General features: G+C 43.0%; 1 protein-coding gene across 3 annotated transcripts in view; it reads left to right on the top strand.

Moving 5' to 3' along the window:
- Nucleotides 1–6: 6 nt before the first annotated feature.
- The window catches only part of SMURF1 (SMAD specific E3 ubiquitin protein ligase 1), a 125,744-nt gene continuing 114,035 nt past the window's right edge, over nt 7–11,715 (top strand). For all 3 annotated transcript variants that reach the window (XM_026447615.1, XM_026447614.1, XM_026447616.1), the window contains exon 1: nt 7–357. In XM_026447615.1, the coding sequence (XP_026303400.1) occupies nt 303–357 (55 nt within the window). In that variant the 5' untranslated portion in view covers nt 7–302. The remainder of the gene's footprint in view (nt 358–11,715) is intronic.

Here is an 11,715-nt window from a genome sequence, read left to right as displayed (position 1 = left end):
AGCGGCGAGGGCGGCGGGCGTCCGGCTCTGAGGTGGTGGAGGCGGCGACGGCGGCGGCGGCGGCGGCTCGGGACTGGGCTCGGCTGGGAGGAGCGAGGGTCAGAGCGCCTCAGCGAGCGCCGATCTCCCGGCTCGACCATCCGCCTGCCGCCCGGACGCCTGGGCCGCGGAGTTTGTGTCCCGGCTCGGACCCCGGCGCCCAGCCCGGAGCCGTAACCTTGAGGCGGCGGCGGCGGGGCCGGGCCGGGCCGGGCCGGGGGGCGGCGGCGCTGGATCCGCGGCTGCCCGATCGTTGGCGGGAGATGTCGAACCCCGGGACACGCAGGAACGGCTCCAGCATCAAGATCCGTCTGACAGGTACGGCCGGCGGGAGGCCCACCCGCGCCCCTGCGCCCCTGCGCCCCCTCGCCCTCCCTGGAATTCCCCGCCGGGCGCCCTTGGAAGCGGCCCTCCCCCACGCCGGCCGTTGTCCCAGGACCTCGTCACCCCCTTCGGCGTGCGCCCCTTGCTTCTCCCTCCCGGCCCCGCCCCCTCGCCGTTGCCCGGCCCCGCCCCCTGGCCGCTCGCGGCCCTTCTGTCTCCCGTTCCCCCGCACCTGCCCCCTCGCGTCTCCGTCCTGGCCCCGCCCCTCTCATTTCCATTCCTGGCCCCGCCCCTTGTATCTCCTTCCCTGGCCCCGCCCCTTGCATCACCTTCCAGTCCCTGTCCCCTCACCTCTCCCCGGCTCCACCCCTTGCCTCTCGCTTCCCTTCCTCTCCCTAACACCTGACCCCTCGCTTCTCCCTCCAGGCCCCGCTCCCTGGTGTTCTTCTCATTTCCCCACCTTTACCCCGCCCCCCCCACCCGCCCCCTCGCCCCTCCCCGCCCCCGCCCCCTCGCCCCTGTCTGCCCCCGCCTCCTTACTTCTCTCTGGCCCCGCCCCCTCGCTTCTCCCTGGGTCCGGCTCCCTTGCTTCTCTCTGGTTCCGCCCCCTCACTTCTTTCCTAGCCTGAGCCTTCACTTCTTCCTGGTCCCGCCTCCTCACTTCTTTCCTAGCCTCGGCCCTCACTTCTTCCTGGTCCCACCCCCTCGCTTCTTCATTCCTGGCCCAGTCCCTTTGCTTCTCTCCTTTTTTTCTCTCCTCCGCCGTTTTTACCCCCTCCATCCTTCTCCTCGCTTCCCAACCTCTCCGCCCACCTGCCCCCTCGCTTTTCCCTCCTGGCCTCGCCTCTGTTCCCCTGGTCCCATCCCTCACTTCTCACCACTTTCCCATCCTCTCTCTTGCTTTCCTGTTTCCCCTCCCACCTGCTCCCTCCCTTCATCCTCCTGGTCCTTCCCACCCGCTTCTCCCCCACTTCCATCCTCTCTTTTGCTGTCTCCCCTTCCACTTGCCCCTTGCTTCTACCCTCCTGCCCCCACCCACCCGCTTCTCACCCCCTCAATCCTTTTTCGTTTCTCCCTCACCCCCTACACCGTCCTCATTTCCTTCTTCCACTAGCCCCGCCCCCACTTTCAAGCCCCGCCCTCATTCCTACCTAGCCCCGCCCCCTCACTGCTGTCTGGCTGGGCCTCCACCCTTTCTTTCCTTCAGCCTGAAATTCCTCAATCCTATCTTGTAGCTGCTCCCAGTCCTGCTCTCCTCACTTCCCCCTGGTCCAGCCCTCGTCAGTCTCAGTCTGGGCCACTTCCTGTCTCTTAGGCCAGACCGCTAGCTACTTTTGACTCGGCTTCTTCAATTTTTACCTTTTCTGCATTTTGTTTCACCATCACCCTCACACTTAGCAACCCTGAGCGCCCGTGAGACGCTGATCCCCACTCCCACACTGGAGGCTTTGGAAGCTGCCCACACGCAAGCTCCTTGATTCATTTCGTCTTCAGTGAAAAGCCCGTGTTTCCTGGGTGGCTCTGTAGTGCCACCTTCAAGGGTGAGCGCAACGCTCTGCCGTGGGCCTGCGACTTGGTGGAGTGGATGTGATGCCAACCTGTCTCCCCAGCGGGCTCCAGAGGTTCTGGACCAGGCTGCATCCTCGTCTTCCCTTTCTCACTCTCCTTGGTACTACTGTCTTCCCAGTTTCAATTCATCCCTAAAGCAGGATGGCCGTGTTGCAAATGTGGCTCTGCTCCGGGACTTTCCAAACTCGAATGTTTCCAGCTCTGGAAAGAAACTAAAAAGTTCATTCTAATCCCCGTCAGGGATTTTCCCCTGGATTTTTCTGTTCAGTGGCTCAGTCGGGTGAGAACTCCAAAGTCCTGGTCTGGGCAGGTCCTTTCAAAGAGAGAATGAGCGTTTTGAACACTTTATGGCAGATGCGCAGCCATAAAGTCATCGGTAAAATCCATGCAAGCAATGGGTAATTTTTTGAAAACTAAAATTTACTTTGAGAGCCCATAGTTGTTGCATGGCCTAACTTTTGTCTTAAGAGAAGGTTTTGTTTTTTGTATAAAGATATGAGATAATGATTTGGACCCAGACCCAGACCCAGACCCTGGTTTTGTAATGTAGGAGGTAGTTTCCTCTGGGATCTTTGCTTCTGGGGAAATAGATTTCTTCAAGCCAGGGCTGATAGGAAACACTTCTCACTCTGTAGATACAATGTAGATACGTTTTTATTTATGTGGTAACATAAAAGTAACATTTTTGAGATTGTAATACTTGGAAAGCTGTTAACTTGGTTCTGATTTACAACTCAGTCTGTAATTGACATATTGGTTTCAGTTATCTTGTTAAAAGCGAAAGCAACTGATTTTGTGTTTTGTTAGAAATATGATGAGTGTTTTAGAAGGAATAGGTTTTAATTGAAATGTTTATGTCCGGTATATATATATTAATTAATCCTAGTTGCCAAGCCTGGGTCTTGAAAGGGAGGACTTGGTTTGTCCTCCTCCCAAATTATTTTTGGATTCAGGAATTTAGATTATCGATGCAAGAATGCTTTCAGGAATTTTTGGATGACATTTGATAGGGAAGGGTCAGGTGATGAGTGTTCTTTCTGAAACACCTTTTCCCTTTCCCTTTCCCTTTCAGTAGATGTTATGAATGGTTTGAGAGGATCTGTGAGTGCGATCATCCTTACAATACGATTGCGGTTTAGCGGTGATGGTGTACACATGCAATGCCAGTACATGGAACCTTAGTTTACCTCGGAAGGTTTGAACTAGAAAGTTTGTTGACAGCGGAATAGGTTTTGGCCTCATCTTTTTGGTTACGGGAAGTTTGAACTCTCACTTCTGGGATATTGAGTAACAATCTTTCAGAAGTTGAATACTTTTGTTACAGGTTGCAGAGTTTATTTCCATGTTTGATATTTGAAAAAAAAAAAAAGAACTTTAAAAAAATGAGGGATATTTCAACCAGTCAATGAACATACACAGAGCGAAATTCAGTGCAAAGAGAGTGAAGATGGCTGGGCGCGGTGGCTCACACCTGAAATCCCAGCCCTTTGGGAGGCTGAGGCGGATCACGAGGTCAGGAGATTGAGACCATCCTGGCTAACACGGTGAAATCACATTTCTACTAGAAATACAAAAAATTAGCGGGGTGTGGTGGCACGCGCCTGTAATCCCAGCACTTTGGGAGGCTGAGATGGGGCAGATCATGAGGTCAGGAGATTGAGACCATCCTAGCTAACATGGATGAAACCCCGTCTCTACTAGAAAGACAAAAAATTAGCTGGGGGTAGTGGCACGCGCCTGTAGTCCCAGCTTTTTGGAAGGCTGGGGCAGGAGAATAGCTTGAACCCGGGAGGTGGAGCTTGCAGTGAACCGAGATTGCGCCACTGCACTTCAGCCTGGGTGACAGAGCGAGACTCTGTCTCAAAAAGAAAAAAAAAGAAAAAAAAAAGCTGAAGAGACTACATTTAGAACTTTGGGGTCCACAATTCTATTTGGGGGTGAATAGGGCATTAGATTTAGAGTTAGGAGACCTGGATTCTAGACAGATCTCTCATTAACTATGTGTTAGGGAACAAGTTATTTAACCTTTTTGGGTCTCAGTTTCTTTATATATCAAATGAGATTTCAGCTCTGTTATAATACTCTTTGATCCTCCTTCTCACAGGACATATCAATTTGGCTACCTACTTATTTCAAATCACCGTTGGGCACTTAGGCTTACTAGTGTTCTTAATCCTGATATTCAGAAAAGTGTGTTGGAGTGTAGCACATGTGTTTGATTTATGCCAAGCATTAATTTTGTGTATTGATTACATTTATGACTTTATTTCTTCATGTGAGATTGTTTTTGAAAACTGTTGGATAATATGTTGAACTGCTTTGGCAACCTGGTCTAAACAGAAGAATATTTGAACCTTTATATTTAAAATAATATCATTTTAATGAATGTTTTTGTGGTATTTTAGTAGGAAAATAGTTTTTAAATTGTTTCAGTAGGTTTGGGGGCATAATATATCCAGAATCAAGTGATCTTTGTTAAAGAGCATTATCTTGTAGTCATTGGAGTTCACTGGCAAATCAAACACTTTAGAAACATTTTGATTGAAGAATCAAGCAGGTTTTGCAAAAACTTTGTTCTTATGTGGTACACAAATGAATCCCAGACACATTGTTTAGGCCACTTTAGGTAAAAGAATGGAATTCAGGGTTCTACGATGCTCTTCAGGAAAATTAAATTTTATTGTAATGTCAACCAATTAGTTGAAATACCAAGTGCCTAAACTTTTTTTGCTTTTATGCATTGAAATACTCTCAGATGTCTTGGTGTTTTTATATCTTTTGGAGCATGACTACATATTGTGAAGTAAGAAAAACTCTAATTCCAAATAGAGAGGGACAAAGAGGCTTTCCTTCATAGCATGTGGAAATATGAGGTTGTTTTTTAAATTGTAGCACATGAGATACAAGGGTGACTTGTGTTTTGGCATTCAGATGGTGCAACTTTGAGTGAAATAGTTGTAGTAATAGCTGTTGATGACGTTGATTCATCAATTATAGGTGTCTCAATTGATTCAAAATAGTTAAGTTTCTCAAGAAAGATTAAGAAAATTGTTAAGACTGTTGACTTTGTCAATTTGTACCAGCTAAGAACCTCACTTATGTAAGGCAGGCCAAACTTTTGTTTCAAAAACCATATAACACAGTTGTTGTGATAAGACGGAGTAAGTGGTCAGTTTTTAGCTCCCTTTGCATTTACATTTTCCTTAGGGTTTGCCTCAAGTTTAGGAAAATACAGTTAAGGCAGTTCTTTGAGCTGAATTATTGGAAGGTGTAGGATGGGTTAGAACAAATGCTGTTGCAAAACTTGAATTGCAATTATACTTTAAGAAGAATCCCATTCTGCCAAATAGAGGTTTTTATCATTGATTTTGTGATTTGATCACATTTGCGTTGCCTTTTAAAACAACTTTCTTTTTTCAAATACATTTTTTTTTTCCTTTTAATCTTCTTGGCCCACCCAACTGACTTTAGACATGAAATTTTTCATATGCTTTATTTCTATCTCCATTTTTACAGTAGTTGTGATTTATCAAACTTTTTTACTTCAAGCCCATCTGTCAGAGTTTAAACCCTCTAGTCTTAGTTTAAACGACATACAAAAGTGATTTCGGAATGTTGGGTTTTTCTTTCTCTTTCACAAATTTTCATTTTCTTGGTTCAGGCACAATGTCAGGTTCTAGTGTGGAACATTGGGTGAAAGAAAGGAGGTTTTGGAGGCTGTGTTATTTATGAAATATTTCCTCATGGATTAAGAAAGAAAAAAAGACAAAAAGACAAATAATGTTTCAATATCACCTCAGTGATCCAGTTAACTAGACTGGCTGTTTTGTACAACATTGTGGGCACTGGTTAACAGTTAAAATAGCTGAATTGTGCATTTTATTGAGTGGTTCAGAAAAGCCTCAAATGGATGAAAGAAATTGGTATCTTCGCCATGCTCTGATTTGCTGGGTAAGAAAGCTAACTTATAGGATGCTTATTTGGATCAGTTTTTTATAATTTCAAAACCATTTTAGAGGCTACTTTTTAAAAAACAAATAAGGAATATACAATTTTTTTTTTTTTTGGTCACTGAACAAGTTAAATTACTGGTTTGTTATTTTGTGAGTGAGTTTGTAAGTGAAAGCCTCCAACCTAAATTAGCTTCTTGTCCAGGGAACTCATTCTGACTGACTAAAGTCCCTAAGGCCTTTCTAGTTAAAGGAAAGCCATGGAGCTGTGTTTAAAAAACAAAAGCACATAGCCATGTGGCTTGGGCATATCTTCTTTTTAAAATGTCAGTATTACTGTTTTGTCTGCAGATGCAATTTAATTCATTTAGATATTTAAACCAAGTGGAATGTTGTTTCCACATTTCTGGACTAATGGGGGGAAAATCCTTGTATTCTTTTAAAACAAGGCTTAAATAATGTACAATGAGCCTGTCTGGTGACGCGCCCCACTCTGTAATTCCAGCTGTGTTCACCTCCACTGCAGCTGAAAGGAATTCTAATTGGCTGAGGAATGTCAGCAACATCGTTTATCACTGAACAGGAACCTATCCTCCTGGCTGCTGGGTGATGCATTTCAGATGTTTTAAGCTCCTGAGCCCAACTTGGGGCTTGCTTTCAGGCATCTGTAAGAGCATGTCATGAAGCTGCAGATTGTAGACGGCAGCCTGTGTTCTTCTTTGTACGCTGGGCATCCGCTGAGTTTTCTAAAGGGCATGATGGTTTCTTATGGCTCCAACACTGGATTGGGGATCAGAAGGTCTGAATTTGATTTCTAATTCACACAAGTACCACAGTGAAGAAAGGGGAGGGGGTGCATAGAGCTATAATCGTTTCATGATTCAGTTTTCCTATCTTTAATGCCAGAGATCTGTCTTTTTAGATTACAAAGGGACCTGCTAGAGATGGATTAAATATTTTATGAATTATTTATAGAGTATCACAATGTGAATACGGTCATAGATTCCTGTTATTTCTTATTCCTAAATAACCAGGTAAATAATAAAGCTAATAATGTACTTTTACATTGAAGAAAATCTATAGAACCGATTAATGAACATGGAAAAATAATACAATGAATTGATAAATTCTCTATGTATTCAGAAAGTTCCTTAGAGAAATAGTGTTAGAAGCCAAAACCAGCATTATCTTTATTTTATTTTATGTTTTTCCCAGGCCAGGTAATGTGCCATGGGACAGCCTCATGTTTATTTTTTGTTTTGTTTGGAGACGGGGTCTCGCTCTGTTACTCAGGCTGGGGTGCAGTGGCATGATCATGACTTACTGCAGCCTCTACTTTCTGGGTTCCAGTGATCCTCCCACCTCAGCCTCCCAAGTAGCTGAGACTACAGGCATGTGCCACCATGGCCGGCTAATCATCGTAGCTTTGGTAGAGAAGGGGTTTGGCCATGTTGCCTGGCTGGTCTTGAATTCGTGAGCTTAAGCAGTCTACCTGCCTCAGCCTCCCAAAGTGCTATAATTATAGGCATGAGCCACTGCACCTAGCCCGCATCATCTTTAAATGATGAAATTGTGGAAGCATTCCCATTAAAATCAGGAACAATGCAGGGATGTACACTGTCAAAATAGTTACTATTAATAACTAGAGAAAGACATCAGAAAGCGGGAAACAAAATTGCTGTTATTTACAGATGTTATGTTATATCTTTAAAAGCCCAAAAGATCAGCTGAAAAACAATGATAAATAATAAAAAAACTTTAGCTGGATGGAAAATTGCTCCATGGCAAAAATAGGATAAAATCAACATGCAAAGACAACCTAGGAAAAACAATCTATGATGGATATGAAAATGAAAGTGTGGTTTTCCTAACATATAAAGAGCCTTCAAACTCAATTAGGGAAAGGCCAGTACCTAATAGGCAAAGGATATGGGCAATTCACAGAAAAGAAAACAGAAATGGATTTGAAACATGTGAAAAGACAACCCTATTTTCTCTCTTCTTTCCTTTCCTTTTCTTTTTTAGAGATGGGGTCTTGCTCTGTTGCCCAGGCTAGACTAGAGGACACTGGTGTGATCATAGTTCACTGCAGCCTGGAACTCCTGGGCTCAAGCAAACATCCGTGTCCTGGGTAGCTGGGACTACAAGTATATGCCACTGTGCCCTGTTCTCTCTAATGCCCATTTTCTTTCTTTAAGAAATTATTTTTCATTGATAATCAGCCCTATTCGTACTAAACAAACTACAAATTAAAAGTAAGAATGAAACAATTTTTCATCTAGAAGAATGGCAGACCAAACAGTTTGAAAATTTTCTGTGATGAGACAAGGGTGTGGAAGAACAGGTCTTTTACCCTGGTGGTTGAGAATATAAATTGATAGAGTAGGTACAGTTCAGTTTGGTACTATCTATCAGATCATACATGTTTATGGTCTTTGATCTAGCAAGTCTACATGTCGGACTTTTATGGGTGTATTCACACATTTATGTAAAGTCTGGTATGCAAAATCATTGCAGCATGGATTGAAATTACAAAAGACTGAAATCAACGTGAGTGTGTATCAGCAGGGACCAGTTAAGTAAATTGTTGTGTATCCCAGTGATGCGTAGCTCTTTAAAATAGTAAGATAGCGTTTTATATTCTGATATGGAACATTCTCCAAGATTCATTATTGAGTGGGGGGAAAAAGTGTGATTCAAAACAGAGACTAGTGTGTGTACTATTTGAATAATAAAACAAGAAATAAAAATAAAGGGGGAAATTTATAGATAGGTCTGTATAGAATATGACTGGAAGATGTTGACTGTTGATTTCTTCTGAAGAGATTCTCCTGTTCTCCTCTTCAGACGAAAGAGAGAGAGGAGAGAGGGAGAGAGGAGAGAAAAGAGAGAAGAGAGGGCAACTTTTCATTATATGCCTTTTGTAATATTTAATCTCCTCCCTTCCCTCCCCCTCTTGAGCGTATATTGCTTTTCGACAATTAAAAAGATTAAAAAGCTCTTAAATAGATAAGAATTTCTTACTGCAACTAGTAAGTACACTAACTGCCAGTAGGAATTGTTTTGAAATGTAGACATTCTGAAAAATCAAAATGATTGTGCCGAATGTATTTTAAAAGGCTAAAATATTATAGCATTTCAAAGTATATACTCATGTTTATAAGGACTTCCTCACTTGGAAGACTCCTGGGTTCTACAGAATAAAATTCTTGGCTACTCGTCTTATAGTTCTGAACAGACTTATTTTCCCAGAGAGTATGTTTATTATATGATAGCGAGATGCCTGACCCCCCCAAAAAAGCTTGTTCTATCATATTAAAATAAGGCAAAATGATTACTTTCAGATTAAGAAATTTGGAGACCTTAGATCTTGTTTATATAGTGAGTTCTTTAAAAAAACTGAGGTTTGGTTCTGAATAATAGTGGTTTACGTAATTTATTTAGAATGTCATTTACGGTTATCACTGACCTATTTTTATAAAATAATCTCATCCCTAAAGTAGGAGCAAAATGCTCATTTGCATAAGCCATTAATAATAATTTAGTATTTTTCCAAGTATTTATAGTCAACATGTTTGCCATGAACTTTTTGAAGGGATTATTTTTAATTTTAGAAGTGCTTTAAAAAGCAATATTGGCATCTGACTCTGGAGAAGTAGAAAACATGGTAACCTCAATGTCATATATTGACTTTTTTCCCCTTTTAGGTCTTTGGGGTAAAAAATCCAAAGTTTACTCTATTTTATTTCTACATATATTACCTACAAATTGTAGAGGTGAGACCTGCTTGCTGCCTGTTCATACCTGTCAGTGACACTAATGCCTCACGTCTGTACAGCGTTTCATAGTCTCCAAAGGGTTCTCACATGGTTCCTCACTTGAGCCTGGTGAGGAAATACCTATACACATGGGTTTAAGTTTTAGGCCGTTGTAAAACTCTGGTATAATATCAAAACCAGGAAATTGCTCACAGATTCTAAGGATTGGGGAAAAGAGAAAAATAAACAAATTGCTCAGGAGTAGAATTTGCAAAAAAAAGCGAAACAAAACCAAAAAAAACTCTGGAAATAAGGCACATTAAGCCTTACAGAGCGACACCCTGTCTCAAAAAAAAAAAAAAAAAAAAAAAAAAAAAAGTAGTGGAGAAGCACTTTTCCTGATCTAGGTCAAGAAATAGAATATTGCTGGTGCTTGGAACATCCCCACAATCCTGAAAATACCTCCTTCTCACTTTCTGCCTCCCTGAAACCCCCAAAGATAACCACAGTCCTGACTTGTAACGGCCTGTTTTTGAACTTTGTATTAATGGAATCACACCGCATGCAACTGGTTTCTTTAGTTCACTGTTATTTTTGTGAGATTTATCCATATCGTTATGTGTGATTGTACATCAGTCATTCTCTTTGCTGTTCAGTATCCCATTATGGGCATATACCAAAATTTATCCCTTTACCTGTTGATGGGCAGAGTCCTTTCTAGTTTTGGCTTTTAAGACTAGTGCCGTTTGGCATTTTCATGTATGTGTCTTTTGGTGAGTATTTGCATACACTTCTGTTGGGTGTGTACTCACGAGTAGAATAACTGGACTGTGGAATAGGCATATGTTCAACTGTAGTGAAACTTGCCAAATGCTTTTCCAAAGTGGTTGTACCAATTTACATTTTCCACCAGTAGCATATGAGAGTTCCAGGTGCTCCTTTGCCAACCTGGGTGTTTTCTTTTTCATTTTAATCCTTTCCTTGAGTGTGGATTGGTGTGACACATTGCGCTTCTACTTCCTACTTTCTCCAATCTATACCTTAAATGGCAGCCTTAGAAATCTTTTTTTTTTTTTTCTAATTTTGAAGTAATGATAGATTCACAGGAGATGGGAGAGAAATGTACCGGGAGGTCCTGTGTACCCTTCACTCAGCCTCCCCCAATTTTAGTGTTTTGTATAATTATGGTGTAATATCAAAACCAGGAACCTGTTCACACGTTCTAAGGATTGGGAAAAAGGGCAAAATAACACAAGCAAAAAGCCCCGGGAAACTGTTTACATTGGTGCAATCCAGAGCTTAGTCAGATTTCACTAGCTCTGTGTGCCCTGTGTGTGGGTGTGGCTTTGTGTGCACTGTGTGTGTGTGTAACAGTCTATGCAGTTTGATCCCATGTACAAATTCATGTCACCACCATTGCAGTCAAGATGCCCAGCTGCACCATCACCCCAGGCTCCTTGGAGCTATCCCTTTCTAGCTGCATCCACCCCTCCCCAGTCCCTGGGACCCTGGCAGCTACTAAACTGTAATCGCCAAATCTTTTAAGAGCATAAATCAGATCGTGTCATTTCCTTCCTTAAAGCCCTCCAGCAGCTTCCTGCTCAGAATAAAATCAAACGCCCTCTCTGATCCTGCCATCTTCCTCTCTGGCCGCCTCTGTGCCAGGTTCTGCCTTATTCTCCACCCCAGTCCTTAAATGTGGTGAGTTTAATCCTGCTTAAGGGCTTTTGTGTGAATTAGTCCTCTGTGTGTGTGTGTGTGTGTGTGTGTGTGTCCGTGTGTCTGTGTGATGTTATGATACTCTTCCTCTCCACTTCTCAATGGCTTCTTCCTGTCATTCAGGCCTTCAGCGTAAATAAATATCATCAGCTCAAGGAGACCCTCCCTGACCATCCCATCATAGTCGCTCCCTCACTCACCACCAGGCAGACTATTCTGCTGTCTTCACAGCACTCACCGCTTCATGGTATTTTTGTTTGGTTGTTCGGCCATCATCCATCTACCAATGTCCAATCAATATTTATTTTCTGTCTCTGCTTTTGGTAGTCAGGTTCCGTGAAGCTAGGGTCCTTGCT

Source organism: Piliocolobus tephrosceles, chromosome 8, assembly GCF_002776525.5.
Source record: "Piliocolobus tephrosceles isolate RC106 chromosome 8, ASM277652v3, whole genome shotgun sequence".
Taxonomy (NCBI): domain Eukaryota; kingdom Metazoa; phylum Chordata; class Mammalia; order Primates; family Cercopithecidae; genus Piliocolobus; species Piliocolobus tephrosceles.
The sequence above is the reverse complement of the archived record's forward strand: the minus strand, read 5'-3'. Positions and strand labels throughout refer to the sequence as shown.